The sequence below is a fragment of the Peromyscus californicus genome, unplaced genomic scaffold, assembly GCF_007827085.1.
Source record: "Peromyscus californicus insignis strain IS unplaced genomic scaffold, ASM782708v3 Scaffold_22__1_contigs__length_63687245, whole genome shotgun sequence".
Lineage (NCBI taxonomy): Eukaryota > Metazoa > Chordata > Mammalia > Rodentia > Cricetidae > Peromyscus > Peromyscus californicus.
Genome location: NW_026294525.1, coordinates 40,047,949 through 40,068,670, shown reverse-complemented (window position 1 = coordinate 40,068,670; position 20,722 = coordinate 40,047,949). Strand labels below are relative to the sequence as shown.

At 36.5% G+C, this 20,722-nt stretch overlaps 1 protein-coding gene across 3 annotated transcripts in view; it reads right to left on the bottom strand.

The window, feature by feature from the left end:
• Trdn (triadin) overlaps positions 1 to 20,722 on the bottom strand; it is a 394,997-nt gene that overhangs the window by 230,165 nt on the left and 144,110 nt on the right. For 2 of the 3 annotated variants that reach the window (XM_052751301.1, XM_052751302.1), the window contains exon 9: positions 16,706 to 16,765. The exons of the other annotated variant lie outside the window; for it this stretch is intronic. In XM_052751301.1, the coding sequence (XP_052607261.1) occupies positions 16,706 to 16,765 (60 nt within the window). The remainder of the gene's footprint in view (positions 1 to 16,705; positions 16,766 to 20,722) is intronic. 3 annotated transcript variants of the gene reach the window in all.

Here is a 20,722-nt window from a genome sequence, read left to right as displayed (position 1 = left end):
TATGCAGTGTCTTCCAGGAAGCTGTTTATAATAAGATGAAATATCACGGTCCTCTGGGAAAACTCATGATTTATATAATCAGGTTCAGGTATTGCAGAATATGGAACAGTTTTAGGTGTTGTGTGATTACCATACAGGAGAACGTCGTCATTAGTTTGTGTCTCCAAGGATGTTTCAACGTGGGAGTCTGGTGCCACCGCCCTATTGCCCTCTTTCTGTAGGAAAGACCAGCTGTCATGAGTGTCTCTGCTACGTAAATGCTCATTAACTAAGTACTGGATGACAATGATAAAATGGGTTTGTTGGCTACATTTTTTTTTCATTCCTGCAAATAATCATCAAACAGATACTGAGCACAATATATTGGTGAACATTTCCAAAGGGGAGTATAAGTAACAGTAAATAATTCAGTGTGAAGACAAAGGGTAGGTGCTGAAACAGAACAGTCTAATTTAGAAGGAAACATGGTAACGTAGATTCTGCCCATATGGCTTGGCTTGGTTTACTTTTTGTTATTTAGTTCACTTCTTACAATTAATTTAGAAATTCATTCCTAAGCAAAACATGGTGGCACACACTTGTAATCCCAATACGTGGGTGGAGAGATTGACACAGTGAGATTACTGGGAGTTTGAGGCCAACCTGGGCTATGCAGTGAGTACCAAGTCTGCCAGAGCTGTGTAGTAAGAACCTGCCTCAAACAACCAAAAACACCAGAAAATAGTAATTTTTCACTATATTTTGTCTTGTTGGGATCCAAGACAGACCGGGTAAATAAGGATAAATACTGAACCAGTGTAAGTAATTGCTAACAAGCACAATGCATCAGTATGCACAAGTGGAGAGCTTGTACTACAGTTTCATTAGCTGTTTTGACACTGACAAATATGTCAAATGGTTTTGGACATATCCACCTAGTGCTGATGAGGGTATAAACAGACAAACTGTTGCCTCAAAATACACATCATTCCAATATTGGTATAATAGCACTACATTGCCTTCAAATAGTACAGGAAACTAGAATGTAAAATGTACTGGTCTCAAATGGAAATTATAGAACTATACAAAAAAAAATCAAGAAGCTGGCTGAACAACCCACCATTGCTATTAGAACACTGCATTGTCTTCAACTTATACAAACCAATAAAAATCCTGCACAGGGGATAATGCTGCTGAACTTGCTTATCCAACATGCTTCTCTGAAAAGAGCTAGTGCAGAAGCTTAGTCACTATTTCTACGCTTAAGGTAAGATCTTCTCAGGAAAGGGGAGAAGCAATGTGCAGCTATGTGAGTGGTTACAAGGAGCCCTGGAGTCGCTTATTCTCTCCACTGTAACTAAGGCCAATTAAATAGACCTCAACATAGCTGTTGGAATCTGTTCCTGTAAAGTACTAGAATTCTTCCTTAGTCCTCACTCTTGCATATTAGCTGAAAGATGAAACTACTAAAAAATATGTTATACTGATAACATCTAGCTAGTTTGATAATTCTTTGATTAAGCCCTAATTTCCCTTGCTTCTCACACAGTAATTCAAATTACTCTGCGTTATTTGTTTCTCTTCACACTATTTTGGAACAGGCTTTGAATATTCTCAGTAGGTTACCTGGGAAGTTTATTTTTATCTGCCAGCAGTGTCATGGCATGAATAGTAGCAAGGCTGACAGATGTCTGCATCTGTATCTATGTCTATTAGCTCTATATATATCCATATCCACGCATATATCTATCTATATAATCTATATCTGTTTCATTTATCTGTGTCTATCCACACATTCTATCAGAAACTTCTCTTAAGGTAGTGGTCCTCTCACACTTCCTGATGCTGTAACCCTTTAATATAGTTCCTCATGTTGTGCTGATCCCCTACCATAAAATTATTTTTGTTGCTACTTCATAACTGTAATGTTGTTACTTATGAATTGTAATGTAAAAAATCTCTATTTTCCGATGGTCTTAGCGACCCTTGTGAAAGAGTTGTTCAACTGCCAAAGGGATTGGGACCCCAAGTTTGAGAATCATTGCCTTAAGACAAGGAGATTCCTGTTGAAGCAGATGACTCTTAAAAGTCTAGGAGATCCAGCTTTGAGAAGGATCTGTCCAGGTTACAGATAGAATGTACTAGGGAGAAAGAAGCCTCAGGAAATCTGAGTCTGCCCCAGATCTGATGAAGTTGACAGGACAAGGGCAGAAACACCAGTGCAACTCAGGACTCTTGTCTATTGCTCTGTGTGCATCCCAGTCACTTACAGTGACTCCAATCTTCAAAGACTCCAGATACGAGAATCTAATTCAAAGGAGAAAGGTATGAAGAATCCAGGGATTACAGAACCTCATAATTAAGCATAGACACTCTCCCATCTTTCCTCTCATTTTAGTCTGCCTTGGTCTGCTGACTGCAGTTTACTGATGGATGCATTGAATCAGTCTTCTTTATTTCAGAGCTCCTGTCTCTAGAAGAACCAACTCCTCAAGAAATCTTTACAGAGGACTATTTATAGAGCTTAGAAACCTGTCATATTTTTAAATAGCAAGATTATTTCTTTCAGATGAATAAAGAGGACTGCTTTGGGACACACATATTTTTTTTTCATTGAGATAAATAGTGTAAAGCAAGAATTCAATTCAGAAAACATATCACATTCCTGACTAGGTATGCAGTAGGGAGGATTTAAAGGCAAATGGTTTTCAAGGGTATATTAAAGGCAGTTTAAAAAGAAAGGACTTGCTAAAGGGAAAATGATAATAACAGGATAATTAAATCAGAAAGATGAAAGAAGTAGAGAGTGGAGAAACCATTGCTCTGATGAAGCTGGAAACTTCCTGAGCCACTGGAACTGAAGTGTTTTCACAGTGACAGATTTTCAGGCTCAAGGGTAGGTGCCTGATCTGAGCTACATCTCACAGAACTGTTATTCAATTTTATAGGTGAGAAAAGATGCTCAGAGAACAAGTAATAATATAATATAATCCTATATTCATGAGGATCATTTTTAAATAGTTCATTCTTTTATGGCAATTCTTCTACTAATTTCTTTCCACTGCACCTTGCCCATGGTGGTGGGGGTTGGGGGTGGGGTCGGGGTGGGGGTAAGTCCTCTTCTGAAATCTTTCTGCCATTCACTCTGTAGATTTTGAGTTATTAATAACTTGTGTCTTTTAGCTAACTGAGGAATGCCAGGTCCTCATCTTTGTTTCATAGTAGATTAAGAAACTCTCTGTTTTAGATTCCAGAAAGAGTTTAGGATTCCTTCAGTTAAATGAATGGGAAACACAAATAGAATTATGGAGACCTGAGACTTAATGTAATTTAGTGACCTAAACTACAGTAAATGAAGACAGGATCATGTCTGAACGCTTTTATTTTTGGATAATTCATGTGTCTCTAAAAATCTCTGAACCTTTTTGCACTCTTTAGACTGTGATTTGTTGCTTTACTGTTTTTGTGTGTAGTATTAGTTAAGGTAGCCTAACTGGAATTTATCTTTCGGTTTTGAGATGGAACATATTTTATACACATAGAAATACAAACCTGATTATTATTATTTCATTGTGGATCTCACCTTATTTAAAAAAGAAATAAACACACTCATCAGCTGATGCACTGAGCATCGATGACTCAGGAGTGACGTCGGAGAAGGAAGTTCTCTGCCCTTGCACTGCTGTGACTTTAAATAATGGTGACTTCAAAAGAGATAGAAGGAAAGATTTCTAATGTTTTCAAGACGAAGAAATGAGGAATGTTTCAGGAGGAAGAATGATTACACTTACTTGGACATTATATGATGCGTAAATGTTCGTAAACATACAGTACTTCCTATGTTTGCACAATTGTATCCTACAAATTTTAAATAACAAGCCATGAAATCTATTTTTGATAACTAGTGAAAAAAATCATTGTATTATAAATTGTCATTTAACTGATGGCTTTGATTCAATATGTGAAGACATGCTTTTATAAATTCTTCTTGTCCCATCAGCTATAATGACTTAATATTGTAAACATCACTTGGTACGTGCAGCATAATTTTACACTATCACAGAACCACAGTTCAAGTATGTATAACTGCACAGTGCATTTTCTTCTTATAATCTTTTATAAAAACAATTACTTAACATTAATAAAACATAAACTAAATTACAACTGTTGGTGTTGATCACATTATATATCTATTTCAATAACAACAGGAACTGATTTTTTTTCTGAGTGTATCTGTGTGTCTGATGTCTGGAAATATACTTTACATAATGTCCATCTTCATGGAGTAGGTTTCCGTACATTAATATTTTGTTTGTTGCTGTTATCATTAGAATCTAGCTTTTCCCTACAACTCAGAGACACTTAATCAAACTGCCTTATAAGTAATCACCAAGCATAATGTGTGATCCCTGGGCAACATTAAAATTGTATATTATGACTCATATCAGATACATAATGTAGAAAAGCTAGGAGATACATTATTTTTAAAATTAATCTGCTATGCTTTTGTTTTTGCATGATTCTGAAAACAGTGTGTTCTTCTCTTTCCCAGAATTCCACTTATAATAATCTTTGGGTATGTATTCAATAGTAAAGAAGAGCCAACATTTACAATGCTACAGATATGAAGTGCATTTTTCTTATCTCTCATTAACTCCACACTGATCCCTGTATCAATCTACTATTATAGAGGAGGAAATACAGACTTAACAAATCAAGAGACTGAACAAGTTGTGTTTCAGGTGACTATCGGGACCTAGATTTGAGAACATGAGTCCTACTTTGATATCAACTTTTGGGTATTATATGACTCTTCAAAAAATGTAAATAATAGAAAATCAAATACAAAGAAAATTCATCCAGAGGAAGGAAGAAACGTGCTGCTTAATTAAATTACGAGTAGATATAAGTTAGCACATTTTGGCTGTGCCATTTTTAGAGCATAGCCTTGCCTGTGTGAACTTACACTGTAGTGACAGTGTGTAGCACTTGGCTTTTACAGTATTATCTTTCAAGTCGCATGTGTATAAGGTGTAAGGCCCACTAACACTACAGCAATGATTCCCTAAACTTTGTCCTTCCTCACTGCAAATAGATAGACTGGCTTTATCAATATTTTGCAATTTCCCCCTAATCCAATTCTATAACAAAATGTACTTGCTCTACACAATGTCACTTTCCCATTCCATTTCTATTTAAATCTTTGAAAGATGTCACATCCAGCATCAGTTATACACAAATAGACAATTGTCCTACATTTTGTCATTGAAATCTATCCATTTACTTCTTGATGTTTTCCAATCTTGAATTATCAGTTTTTCAGTCTGATAATATCAAAATCACAGTCAGGGTCATGGCCTTGTTCACTTTCTCTTTCATTCATGTACAACCAAATCACCAGAACATATTCATCAGCCTTTAATCAAATGTCTCTTTGGTCCTTCAATTTCCTCAGATCCACATTATCTTCCTGACAGCAGGAGAAAGTGGTGCCTCTCATCTGGATGTGTGAGATTTAGAATCCGTGCTATACAAATCTACTCCAAGATTGAACTGTTCTATTCTTTATTAGTTTATTTCCTCTTTCTACTCCACTTGTTAAAGATAGGCATGATCTTTTAGTATTTTTTTTTATATTACAGTTTTGAAAATTTTATCTGTGGATGTTAGAAATCAAAATGTAAGAGCCGGTTCTGTTCTTGTACCATGTGAATTCCAGGAATCAACAGACGGTTAGGCACTTTCTCAGCTGAGCTTTCTTTCCAACGCTTCCTTTAGTATTCCTAAACTCTTAATTGTGTTCAGTCTGGGATTAATGAACAAACAAAAAATACTCAACATTTTCTATTATAAATTATTCTATTTATTATCATAGACATTCTATTTCTTATATCACCCTCAAACTCCACGCCATAGTTAACTGCTTATTGATGTGAAAATTAAATGTGGAAATAAATTATATACAGTAGGTGTAAAAACACACAATGCTCCTTGAAATTTGAGAAGTGCTAAACAGGTTGTTAGGGATTGGAATCTTCATGTGTTCCCTATGCTGCTGGATACAACTACTGGATAGTAGATGAGTTTATTCTTCTCCTCCAAATCTGTACACAACAGTGGGCTGGGACGACTCACACTTGAGTATCAGCTTACTCTAGGGGTGAATTGGATTTCCAGGCCAATAATCTCTCAGTAGACATTAATATCCTCTCTTTTATAACTAAATTCCACCAAACTCTTCTCTGTGAGTTTCCTGAAAAACATCCTCATTTTTCGCACCCTCTATTTCAGACAGAACCTTTTCCTCTTCCTTGAATTTCCTGTCTGTTGTTTGAAATTCCATTCTTTTCAAAGTATCCAGCCCACTGATTCTGTTGCATTTTCCATTTTAGGCTTCATGGTTCATGCATACGGAGCACTTGCAGCTCCTTATCTCGGTCAGGAAAACAGACCTGGTGTTAATCCCAGGGATCTAGCAAATGTTCCAATCTGAGTCTGCTTCCCGCTCGTGTGTGTGTGTGTGTGTGTGTGTGTGTGTGTGTGTGTGTGTGAGAGAGAGAGAGAGAGAGAGAGAGAGAGAGAGAGAGAGAGATTTAAACAAATCATTTGAATCCTATACCTCCAGTCTTCTGGCAGGAATGATCATACACATTATACAAGGTATTTCAGGGGCTCAGCAGAGAGGAAGTGTTCAAAACAAGCCAGTGGAGAGAAGACATTTTATGATTTTGTAAGGCTTTGCCTTAGCTTTGTAATTTTGTGTATCTTTCACCTGCATTTGACAAAGACACACAAAATGATGATTCAGGGTACATTTGAAGTTCTACATCATGCTTAAGTTTTTCTCTAATTATTTTAACCCTACTATCTCTATCCAACAAATTTCTACTTCAAAAAGAGAGAACAAAGAAAGGAGAGGGAGAATATGGACATGGATTATTTAATAATTTTAATAACTGTACCTGGTTCTGGTAACTTATCTCATGTTGACCTTGAACTCATGTTCCTCTTGTATCAATCCCAAGATTTCTAGGTTTGTAAACATGAGCAACCATGGCACAAGTTTATTTTAACAACATTAGAAAGAAAATTTTATAAAGAAATTGAATGTCCAAAATATAAGAAATTAAAGGTTTAAAATCTGATTTGTGGGACGTGACAGTTTGTTTTATGAATTAATTTTTAGTGTGCTACCAAGTAAATTGGTTCCATTTTTATACTACCATTTACTTATTCTAACTAGTTACAAATACTAACATTTTTGGACTTTTTTATTATAGGTCTTTTGAGGACAAATGAGAAGGTTTACTTATGCTTCAAAAACAGAACAAAATCCAGGGTATTTTGGAATAACCATCTTGCAGTTACCACTGGGAAATTTCAAAACTCCAAAACATACTGTGAAATCTCCATTATTGTAATTTTCTCACATGCTGACCATCTTTAATTTCATCATCTTAATCGTTATCTCATCATTATTCATAACTTTTCCAATAATATGCAAGACCATAATAATATGCAAACAGCAAAGTGATGGGCGTGCTTAGAAATGCTGGCATTAGATAGCATCATAAATCAATTATTTCCCCCAAATACAACAGAATATACCTTTTCAGAAGCTCATGGCACTTTCTCCAAAGCTGACCACATACATGAACACAAAGCATGTCTCAAGATATATAAGAAAATTGAAATAACACAATGAACCTTATCTGACTACTGTGGATTAATGCTGGATATCACAAATAAAAGAAAGCATGCAAACTCCTTAAAACTGAACAACTAACTACTGAATGAAAAATGGACAAAGACAGGTATTAAGAAAAAATTTAAAAAAATGTTTACTTTTAAAAAAACTACATTTATTTTCTTATATTTATTTTTTTGGAAAATACATTTTCCATATGCTATATTCTGATTATGGTGTCCTCTTTCCCACCTACTTCAAGACCCTTCCCCATCCTCGTTAAAATACAACATACCCAGACCTATGAAATACAATGAAGGTAGTACTAACAGGCATGTTTGTAGCACTAAGTGCCTACATTTAAAAAAAATATTGGAGATATCTCCTATTAACAAATTAAGAGAACACTTGAAAGCTCTAGAACAAAAAGAAAAAAATCACACCCAAAAAGAGTTGATGGCAATAAATAGTCAAAGTTGGGGCTGAAATCATTGGAATAGAACAAACAACAGAAAGATACAATGAAATGAAGATTTGCTTCTTTGATAAAAATTAATAAAATTGATATATACTTAGCAAAAACAACTAAACAATGGAGAGAGAAGACTCAAAACAATAAAAACTAGAGAGGAAAAGGAAAACATCAGGACAGACAGTGAAGAAATCCAGAGAATCTCAAGAACACACTTTAGCAATCTGTCTTTCACTAAACTGGAAAATCCAAGGAAATGGATAAAATTTCTTTTCTTTTTTTGTTTTTTTGAGACAGGGTTTCTCTGTGTAGCTTTGTGCCTTTCCTGGAACTCACTCTGTAGACCAGGCTGGCCTTGAGCTCACAGAGATCCAACTGGCTCTGCCTCCCAAGTGCTGGGATTAAAGGCGTGCACCACCACCACTCGGCAAAATTTCTTGACATATGTAATCTACCAGAGTTAAATCAAGATCACATAAGCAACTTAAACAGGCCTATAACCCCTAGTGGCATAAAAACAGTAATTAAAAGTTCCCCAACCAGAAAAAGTCCAAGAATTCAGCACAGAATTCTACCAGATCTTCAAAGAATTAGCACCAATCCTCCTCAAATTATGCATTAAACACAAAAGCAGAAGTAACATCACCCAGCTCTTTTTATGAGCCAAATTTACTCTGATATTGAAACTAAACGAAGACCCAACCAATAAAGAAAATTATAGACCAATTTCCTTTATGAACACAGAAGCAAAATTTCTCAATAAATTAATTGCAACCAAATATAAGAACATATCAAAAAAGATTATTCCCCTTGATAAAAAAGGCTTCATCTTAACGATGCATATATAAATCAACATATATAAATCGATAAATATAACCCAACACATAAACAAACTGAAAGACAAAATCACATAATCACATTAGATGCAGAATATGGCTTTGGAAACTCTAGCACCTCTTCATGATAAAAATCCTGGAGAGTGTGAGCATACAAGGAATATACAAACATAATAGAAGAGATTTATAGTAAGCCCACAGCAAACATCAACATAAACAAAGAAAAACTCAAAGCATTTCCACTAAAATCATGAATAAGACAAGAAGTTATCTGTCCTTGGGCAAGTGGGGCTTACAGGTTAACTGATATCTAAAATGTATGAAAATCTAAACAAAAAATTTGACATAAATAACTCAATTATAAAATGGGGTACAGAATTAAATAGAGAGTTCACAAATAGATAAAATACAAACATCTGAGAAACAAAGGAATGTTTAACATTCTTAGTCCTCAGGGAAATACAAACCAAAACTGCTTTGAGATTTTTATCTTACACCCATCAGAATGGTCAAGTCCAATAAAACATATGACAGTTCATAGTGCTGAGGATGTGGGGTAAGGGAAACATTCATCCACTGCTGGTGGAAATGCAAAATTGTACAGCAACTATGAAAATCAGTGTGGCTGTTTTCTTAGGGAGCTGGAAATAGAACTACCTAAGTGTCCAGCCATACCACACTTGTGCACATACCAAAGAATGCTTCATCCTACTGCAGTGACACCTTCAAAACCATGTTCATTGCTGCTCTGTTTATAATAGACAGACATTGGAAAAAGCCTAGATGTCCATCAACAGATGAATGGATCAGGAAATTGTGGTATATTTACATAGTGGAATATTACTCAGCTGTTAAAAAAAATCCTGAAATTCATAGGTAACTGGATGTATCTAGAAAAAAAAAATTGTTCTGAGTGAGGTAACCCAGATTCCAAAAGACAAATGTGGTATCTAGTCATTATATGTGGATGCTAGCTTTTATTCCTTAGATAGGCATGCTACTATCTGAATAACCACAGAGGCTAAGAATAAATTAAATAACTAGGGAGAAAGAGGGAACCTCTAAGGAAACAGAAATAGAACATATAGTTAGAGATAAACAGGGTTGGAGAGACTGGAATGGGAAGAATAATTGGAACGAGTGAGGGAAACAGGGTAAAGAGGTTGTATGGGGAGGAATATCAAGCACTGTGGGCCGTTTGAAGGGTTGAACAGAAACCTACTACAATGAAAACTTCTTAAGACATATACATATCTGAAAGAATTACAAAGGGAATCATCAGACAACAGGGGAGGCAAAGCCCCAACGAGACATCTCCCACCAGCAATGTCAGAAATGGGTTTCATCCAATTGAGTTGTTGGCTGAATGGGCTCCATGGAAACCTTTAAACAACCCAGGCCATGACCAAGTCTATTGGTTGCTCTTCACAGAAATGATGGTAAGGTCCCATTGCTGAAGACAAGCATCTATCTCGTTGAACAGGGAGAAGTCAACCTGGTGTAGAGCCTTGACTCCTACAGGGTATGTTCATGGTACTCTGTAGACAGCACTCGGTGTGCTACCACAGGATAAATACCAACCCAGCTACAAACACTTCAATCAATTATGCTAGTGCAACTGTCACACAAAGGTTGTGGAACCAATATCTGATTAGATTTAAGGCCCACTCTCTGAGATGGAATCCATTCTTTGCATGACCAAGAATCTGAGACTAGATTGGTCAAGGGCCTAGGGGAAAACCAATACTATAGTTCTGCTAAAAATAAAAATAAAAATAAAAACAAATGTAGCAATAAAATGACACTTTGCTATATCTCATAGGCTAGATCTTGCTTAGGCATCACCAAAGAAGCTTTTGTCTGCAGTAGATGAAACAAATATAGAGACTCACAACTGGAAAATGTGTAGTGAATGAAAGACCTTGAAACACTCAGTCTAAATGAAATATCTTCATCAAATGTCTCCCCTTAGGGCTCAGGAAACTATATACATGAGGATGAAGAAAAAGTTTGGAAGGCAGAAGAGATGGTTGCTACCAAGAAATTAGTGTCTTCAGGACACAACAGGATTGGTACACATAAGAACGCACAGATACTGTGGCACCATGCACATGGATTGCGTGGGTTTGGGCCAGATGGAGTCCCAGTACTGAGAGGGGGCTTGGACACAAATTTTCATACTCAATCAAGAATGTATTTCTAATTTACAACTGCTTACAAAGAAAATCAAATTTCTTAAAGGGATTCTCACTGGGTATACAAACCACACTTGAGGGCAGGTCCCTTGCCCAGCAATAAATGGTCAAGCAAAATAAACTCGTAGATATTTTTGGATAATTTTGTCTTATATTGCTTGTCTGTTTTTTTTAACCTTGTTAGATAATTTTATGGGTTTTGGGGGTATGTGCATGTATGTTTGTGTGCATGTGTGTGTTTATGTATGCATGTGTTTCTTATGCTTCTTCTTAGTTTCTTTTTTGTTGGTTTGCTTTTTGTTTCTGTCTTCTGTTTTGCTTGTTTGATTTTTTTAAGAGAGAAATGTGTGGAGTTGGAAGGATGGGAGGAGGGGAGGAGCTAGGTGGAGATGAGGAAGGGGAAACCAGGATCAGAATATATTGTATAAAAGTAACTTTATTTTCAATGGAAAATTAGATTAAAAATCCTTAAAGTCCAAGCAAAGGACCATAATAAAATGAGAGGATTAACTTGTTCCTCAAGGCCCTTTCTAGCTCAGAGTTTAAAGCCCATTGAGATGGAATACAGGCTATAGAAGAATAATTTATTGCAGTCAAATAGAATTTGGTAAGGTAAATATTTTCCCTCAATTTTAGGGAAACAAATGACATAAAAAGTGAAATAAATTACCTTGACACAAGTTATTAAGTAAAAGTCATATTGTTGTAGAATAATCACTTTCTGTTTTACCTCGTTCTGCCTAAGGCACTTTCTGATTGGGTTAGTAAAGAGCTGAATGGTCAAGAGCAAGGCAGGAGAGGATAGGCGGGACTTCCAGGGAGGGAGGAACTAGAGGGATGAATCTGAGAGGCAGGGGATTCACCAGAAAGACGTGGAAGAAGTCAGACATACAGTAACAAGTCATGTGTCAGAATGTAAGTGAATATAAACTGGTTAATTTAAGTTGCAAGAGCTAGTTGGGAACAAATCTAAGCGAAGGTAGAGCTTTCATAATTAATAAGAAGTCTCCGTGTGCTGTGGGATGGTCTGTATGTCAAGTATGTTGCTGATTGGTCAATAAATAAATCACTGATTGGCCAGTGGCCAAGCAGGAAGTATAGGCGGGACAAGGAGGAGAATAAAGCTGGGAAGTGGAAGGCTGAGTCAGAGACACTGCCAGCCGCTGTGATGACAAACAGCATGTAAAGATGCCAGTAAGCCACAGCCATGAGCCATGTGGCAAGGTATAGATTTATAGAAATGGATTAATTTAAGCTGTAAGAAAAGTTAGCAAGAAGCCTGCCACGGCCGTACAGTTTGTAACCAGTATAAGTCTCTGTGTTTACTTGGTCGGGTCTGAGCGGCTGTGGGACTGGCAGGTGAGAGAGATTTGTCCTGACTGTGGGCCAGGCAGGAAAACTCTAGCTACATCCGTGTCATCATTTAGGAGCTAGTGGTCTAAAGAAAGTCCTGATGCATCATATAGTTACCAGAATTGTAATTGTAGGATAACTTCTGAGAGATAAACTTCAAGTATTCTTAAAATTTAACCATAATAGCTATAGAGGTGAAGAACCGAGGGGAAAGTGTGCTACAGTTACCAATGCAGAACACATCAGCCCTGGTCTCTGTACTAAATGTAGGCATTGGTTAATTCATCTACAGTGAATATCAAGATGTCTGTGTGCCCTGAGATTTTCCACTTACAGACGTTTTCTCTTCTTCAGCCTGGATGACTCTGCTAAGAAATCCAGATAAGTTCATTAGACCTAGGCTGAAGTTCACAAAGAGAGAGTATGACAAGAAGAATCTTGATGCTTTTGTTCAGGTTACTGAAGTAATGAAGCTAGGGGTATAAATGTTACTTAAGGAAAAATGTCCTTGGCCACAAGGCACTGAATACAAAGTTGGAATCACACACAAGGTCAGTACAAATGAACTGAAAGTTTTACTTGAACCATTTGTACACTTGATTTCTAAATACAGCAAAATACAAAATAAACCAGAATAAATTGAATCTCGGGGTTGCAAATAATGTCTGTGTTGTCTGGTTTTAGTAGTTGTCTCATAAGACAGTGACAAATTGACAAATGGATCATTTTAATCCTAGGTGAAAGTGGATCATCAATTTCAAGACTGCACAGGATCAGAGGACCAGATCTCTCTCTCTCTCTCTCTCTCTCTCTCTCTCTCTCTCTCTCTCTCTCTCTCTCTCTCTCCCTCCCTCCCTCCCTCTCTCTCTCTCTCCTCTCTCTCCCTCCCTCCCTCCCTCCCTCCCTCTCTCTCTCTCTCTCCCTCTCTCTCTCTCTCTCTCTCTCCCTCTCTCTCCCTCCCTCCCTCTCTCTCTCTCTCTCTCTCTCTCTCTCTCTCTCTCTCTCTCTCTCTCTCCACAAGAAACACTGAAAAGGTACATGATGAAACACTGCTAACATATAATATTAACTGATTTCATGGTTGTTGTAGTACTAAAGGCTGAAACAACATAATAATTTACTTTTCCCAAAGGACTATCTACAGTGTTCACAATATTTTCTAAATAAAAAGAAAGTAAATTATTCCCTTTCTAGATTTATATAGCGTTGCCTTCTTATGACTCAAATTTCACATAAAGTGAATCAGTATATGGGAATGCTAATTACATACACAAAATTGGTCCAGTCTATACATTTTACTCATTCATTTTCTTCTGGTCTCTGACTGAGGTCGGGATTATCAATATCATAAAGAACTACATGTTCACTGTTCATTACAGAGAAATGAGGCACTTTTACTTTGTGTTCAGTTATATTCATGACATGCCAGTTTAAACTTTTAAAGATACCTCAGAAGTCTTTTTTTCTTTTTTGATGGGATATAAAGGCAAAACTTGATATCTACTGTTAACGTTGTCAGAATAAAGTTCCTTTTTCCTTTGAACTACAAAGGGGCTACTTTTGCGAGTAAGACAGCAGTCTACAAGGGATTACTGAATTCCAGAGGGTAAATTCAAATGATAGTTTTAAAAACTCATTACCAATAATTAATTCCAAACTCCAGCTAAACAATAACAGGTGTTCCAGGATCCTAAACAGAAGCAGATGGAAGCAACAGAGTGTTTTGTAACTACTAGACACATACTGAGCGATAAGCTTGGCAGGAATCATTTCACTCTCTAATTGTTACCCAGAGTCAATATCATATCATTGGCCTTTTCTCAAATTCATGTGCCCACATAAATCATTGTAAATCTTTTTGTTCTTTCCTTATGTTTAAAATTGCTCATTATATTCTGCATTCTATCATATATTTTGGCACTGACCCATTGACAAGGATAGGACAGTGTAATACCCTCTTGTATCACTTATGAAAAACCAGTTTGTGAACCATTACTTCCCCCATCCTCCGTCTTCTGTTTGGGTGCCTGGCCAATAAACAATAATCTAAAATATTGTTTCACATATTAGACTTTCAAAACAATAAAGGTAGAGGGATGAAATAAATCAGAGCAAAATCTACTGTATAGAAGTGAGAGATTTACACTTGCAGATCTCTGAAATGGTTTCTCGGAGTTAAAATAGCATACACTGCTGTAGATTGAAATCTGTGATTTTTGGAGTGGCATGACATGTGCATTATGAAGGACCCTTTCTGTGTATTCATTAGCAAAATCCACTTTCACCCCCATAGAGATGCTTTTATTGTTCCTTCTGACCTTCAGCAGTTGTCAGATTTCATAGAGAGTTGATTAGTATTTTTGACAGCTTAAATGTTAGCATCCCCCACTGCTTTTGGCAATGCATGGTTCACTTTGTCATGTGACTTTCTTAGGAAACATTCTGTGACCTATTAGCAGATGATATAAATAGATGAAGTAGCAAAAGAATGGTTTATTTTTATCAAATACTGAAATTTAGGAAATAACAGGAAAAAAAAAAACAAGGAAACAATATATATTAGTCATTTATCAATCCATGCATATCAACAATACAGCTCATTTTAAGCACAGTTGATTCTACAAAAGCAAAGCACATATGATTTTTCTTCCTTTCTATTTCAATTTGTTTTTGTTTGTTCAACAGTGTCTTCTCTGAAGTTTGGGCCATTAGGAACTCTCCATCCTCCTGCCTCAGCCCCCTGAGTCCTGGATAATAGGGCTGTGTCATCATCCAGCTAGAGTAAGGCTTTCTCCAACCACCATGGCTGAATGATGTTGGCAAAAGATGTTTTTAGGGAAATTTTATTTATTGTATGTGTATATCAGGACTTGAGGTGGTCCCTTTCTGTGAGGTACTTATGCAGAGGTTATAATAAAATAATTTTAAAATATTACATTTCAGGCACCCACCATTGGATGCTTTGCAAATGATATGGTGTCATTACCGTAAATTTAATTTTAAATGTAAGAACATTGAAGAACAGGTGTTCAGTAACTGGTTTAAAGTCCCGTGCTAGAAAAGAATTAAGTGTATTTTTGTCCAAAACTTTCTTTTCCCAAATGATCTCACTACCTTCCTCCATGTGTCTACCAAATTTTGTTAGGTGAGTATATCCAAATACTGGCAGAGATTAGTTTCATCAATAAGGTATTATAACTTCCAGGCTCATTTTTTTTCACCACACTTTCTAAATCATATAAACATGGAGAAAGAAAAAAGAAGGAGAATGAGGAGAGAGAGAGAGAGAGAGAGAGAGAGAGAGAGAGAGAGAGAGAGAGAGAGAGAGAGAAAGTATAGGGGAGGAGAAGTTGCTGGGACTGGCTTAATGTTCTAGAGTGATTAGATTCTTGTGAGCTTTTAAACATATAGGAACTAAATACATTACATATTTGCTCTGGAATGATATCCTTGATTGTCAATGTATGCACATGTTATAATTAGCATTTTAGAAAGACTTCCACAAAACTGTGAAGGTAACCAGGTACAGTTTGCTTGAAACTGTCAGCTTTCATTCAGAATATTTATTTTGTCAGGTTTTAAATATTTATAAGGCATAGTACAAGGAATAAAGTGATCCATCTTAATTAAGATTTCCTTAGCATAGTTCGGATAAAAATGAAAGATATAAAAGAGTAAAGGTTTAATCACCGTAAATAAAAGCCTTTCTTCAAAGTTCGGCACTTGGAATCACCAAATCACTAAAGGTTTTCGAAAGATAAGACTTAGTATTTGAGAAGTGATGAATTTTTATCATGAATATTTGTCCACTATCAGAAAAAGCATTTTTTTCTAATATTTTTCCTTGTGGTAAGTCTTTTCTTCTAAATTTACCAGGAATCAAATCAAGAGACTCATTGCTTCACTCCAAGATATTATTAAAGATATTAGCATTTTATATATGAAGATATTAATATTTGAGCTTTCAGCTGACTTCATTTGCAACAGGCCAAGCAGCCAATGAAAGTAAAATTAAAGGCCCCACTACCAGTTATTATTTCTGCATTTGATTGTCTTTATTCTAGGTCTGCGCATGCATTGTGCAAGTTTTTAAATGAAAATGTAGTTTAGTACAGAAAAAAAGCTGACAATTTTAGAAACAAAGGCTATTAGAGCAGACAACAATAAGAATTGTTTGGAATACCTGGCTTCAAATCCCCGTGGACAAACATGTCAATCATATATCGACAGAATGCATACTGATCTGACAGAACAGAGAGAAAAAAGAAGCAATGAAAACATGTCCTCAACATCTGTCTATTTTATATGGAGACAAGGTGTCACAAAATAGGCAAAGTCTATTTTGGCTACTGTTTATTTCTGTGATGGAATAAATTGTGCTATTATGAACATATGGGGAGGCAAATACATAATAAGCATGACAATGTTCCACTTATTACCCACAAAACCCTTAAATATGGAAGCAGACTTGTTTATGGTTACATTAGGGTGGGAAATATTTGAAAATTCCAAACCCTTTCCTAACTTTAAAACAATTATTCTCACTTGTCCTACTGAGATTGTTGACAAGGAAACATGAGTTATCCAAAAGAAAACTCTCTCCAACCAGGAATGTTTACCAACTGCCAGCTAGACCCAAGACCCACTGCTAGCTCTCCAAGTGAAGCTGGAGATTGTTTCTTGAGCTTGAACCCAATGTAACCTGTTAGGGTTCCTATTCATGGACTTTCTCTTTATTAGAAGGATGATCCGAAAAGTCACTCACAACACCAAATGGTAGAAATGTTAAGCTAATTAACTGAGTGATCATTACAAGATCATTTCACACTCTTGGCTAGTCTGTAGTCTATAAAAATACAACCAACAAAGTAGACAGGTGTTTGATTCAGACACAGTCCTAAGTGGCTTCAGGAGTTGGATTTTTTTTCAACTCTTAATTACATACATCCCATGGAAATTCATATTCTTGTAAACTTTGGATTCTCCTGTAGTCAATCTAACTCTAATCTCCACTATAAAAGTTCTTTAAAAGATTTCATAACCTTTACCGTAGCATCTTTAAAACTTATATATTATGAATCTTATATCTAATGATTTACACTTTAATGCCCTTGTATTAGACATTTTATTAACCCGCCAAAAGCAAATAACACTTTGGCACCAAGAAAGTTTATTGAACTTTATAGTATGACACATTTTTAATTGTTCAAAATTATTTTTATCAAACAGAAAATAACAATATATTTCTATATGAATATATGTCCAAAATATTTATAAACCTCATTTTTTTCAGAGTGTTAACATTAGTTGAAAACAATTGTGTTATGAAGCTTGGCTTTCTGGAGCCCACTACCTATAATGTGACACCTTACACAGCCTTGATACCGGGGGAGGGGCTTGGACATGCGGAATGTTCCAGACTTTGCTGATTCCTCATGGGAGGCCTTACCTTGCTTTGGAGGAGGTAGGAATGGGGGATGGGTAGGGGGTAAGGGCAGCGGGAGGAGGGAAGAGAGGGGGGGTTTGTGGTTGGTATGTAAAATGAATAAAAAAATTCTTAATAAAAGAAATTACAAAAATAAATAAATAAAATGGTAAATGTAGCTACTGCAGTAGATCTGAAAAATAGAATCCTTTTCTTTAATACTGAAACAAGGGCGTCAAAGCTTATGTTATTTCTAAAGCTGACATGCACTCAGGTTGCTGAAATGAAGCGAGGAATAGAAAAGGCTAGTTTTCAGACCAGCCAGCGATCTGCTTGTTCAGTGAAGCACCTTCAAGGATGAGTTTTGTCGCATCCCAGGCTCTGGGAATCCTGTGGTATTAGGTAAAAGTAACATTACAATAGGCTTTTATCTTTTTCTCTCTTTTTCTTTTTCCTGGACACATTGTTTTTTTTTTCTTTGTTACAGAATAGATAATTTGCTACTAAGTGAGGCCAAGTGTCTTTTTTCTTTACCTGGAATATATGAATTTGGAGTAGTGTGAAATGCCCATTTCCCCCCTTGTTTGGGACCTTGTCTGTCTTTCCCTGTTTTCCTTCCTATGGTTCAGGAATATTTCTAAAAAAAGATTTAAAAATATGCAAAAATATAAATGTATGGAATCTGTTACCCACAAAATTGTAACACCGTGGATCTGCTATAAGTATACGTTGTTAACAGTCCCCCCACATTGTCTAATTATACTGAGTGACTCTGAGTTAGATGCCTGAGAGCAGACAGATTGGGACAGGAGCCTGAGATACATAATAAAGATGACCTTCTTCACCTCTTCTAGTACAGCTTAAAACCAGGCTGGGCATCCTTTCCCTCTCTCCAATAGGGCTCCCTGCTAGTGAGCCAGTCTTCTGGGTTCAATGCCTGACCAGGATGTGTTTGCCTCCAAGCTGTGACTTCATCGCTCTCTCTATTTTTCACACTGATTCATCCTAAATTAGGGGATGAAGACTTCAAAGGAATGACGCCCGAGGAGAGAAGGGACTTGGGCTTCCTTCTGCTCTACTGAAGGTCTTTCTCTCAGGGCACTTGCTTCCTCACCCCTAACAAAAACGTTTCTTCACCTGGTCATTCTGTCTGAGATATTTTTCCTGCTGATACCTGCTGCACTCCTGATTCTTCTTAAATTTTAATTCTTTAACTGACATAGAAAATACACTTGATCAAGATCTCTGGACAGTAACAATGCCAGGCATAGGATCACTATCTACAACCTTCCATTTGTTTTTCTCTATTTTTCCTTCATTTATATTTAAAAATATTACTATGTGTAATTTAACTTCCTGGAATAGCATTTTTCCCTATTATTTGTTATATAGGTCCGAAGTATATAATGTATAGACTATTTATGATAAAAAAAAAAAAAGGTATTTGTATACCTCCTGAACACGCTAAAGTTAACCTGTAAGGCCCACTTGCCCAAGGACGGATAACTTCTTGGAATGCTGGGGGCTGTTGTTCATGGAAGATAGCAAGTCATGAGTTTTCACTTCGGTAAACAAGTTGGTAGCTCCAACCGCACAGGCTGTGCTTGGTCACACATGGTGGAAGGTAGGGAACAAGGACGTTCGTCCGGACGTATGCTTCCCCCATGGGACAGAGGTTGGAAGTACTTTATTTAGCCTTGTGGGTTTGGGCCCTGACTGACCTGATTCAGCGCCATTCTCTGCCGATCTCAGGTATGGAACTGGCCAGTATTTAATAAAGCTTGCTTTAGTTGGACTACTGTGGATTTTGGCTTTCTCTTCGCAATTTTCGGGTTTCACACTCCCCCAATATTAAATATTGTTTTCTGTCCCCAAGTGTAATAGGGTGTTTACATCCAGGCCATGCTGAATGTTTCTCTGAGTTAATTAAAAGTACCCTCTAGTTTTTCTTATTAATTGATTGTTTACAGTGCAGTAAAACTTTTCAATCTGATATCAGCTGCTTATATTTATCATGCCCATGACTTCTGGTTCCAAAAGTAATTCATTTAATTAGTGCATGAATAAGATTTTAATATGAAGTGGAAAATCATTTGTGGATTCAAAAGAATTTGTTTGTTGGTGGTGGTGGTGGGTTTTTGTTTTTGTTTTGTTTTTTTCACCTAGAATATTACTTAGGTAATGACACTTTAAAAGTAATATCCACATGTAAACAATATGTGACTTGGCATTCTGACGACTTCAACATATCAAGGGGAACTTAACAAGAATATTTATGTATGTTTTAAATTATTTTTTTTGTTATAATGCTGAATTCCACCTATCCTTAGGGTTGACCTTAACACTCTGTGAAAATTCTGGAAGCTGGTGTTGGACTTCATCTGCCTGAGGAGAGAGCATAGCCAAGGCTTCTGGATTTTAGAATATTCATTTTATGGAAATACTTCTCCAAATCCAATACATTAGGAAACTTGAAGAAAATCTGAACTGTCCCACCACTCTGGTATTTATAGATTTAGGGCAGTGACTTCTATAAGGTAATTTTCTATTTGGTAACCACTTTGAAGATATTTTGCAAAAAAAAAAAAAATACTCTTCTAGAATTAATTTTATGTTGTCCATTCCTGTCTTGTGGCTCCTCAGGGAGCACTGGCTATGCCACTCAGGTGCTGATGCCCAGCCGGTGCTCCTTGTGGAGCATTAGCCAAGGGAAAATGCATTCTGGTCACAGAATATCAACAAAAAAGGTTTCCAACAAACAATCTCTAATGAAGA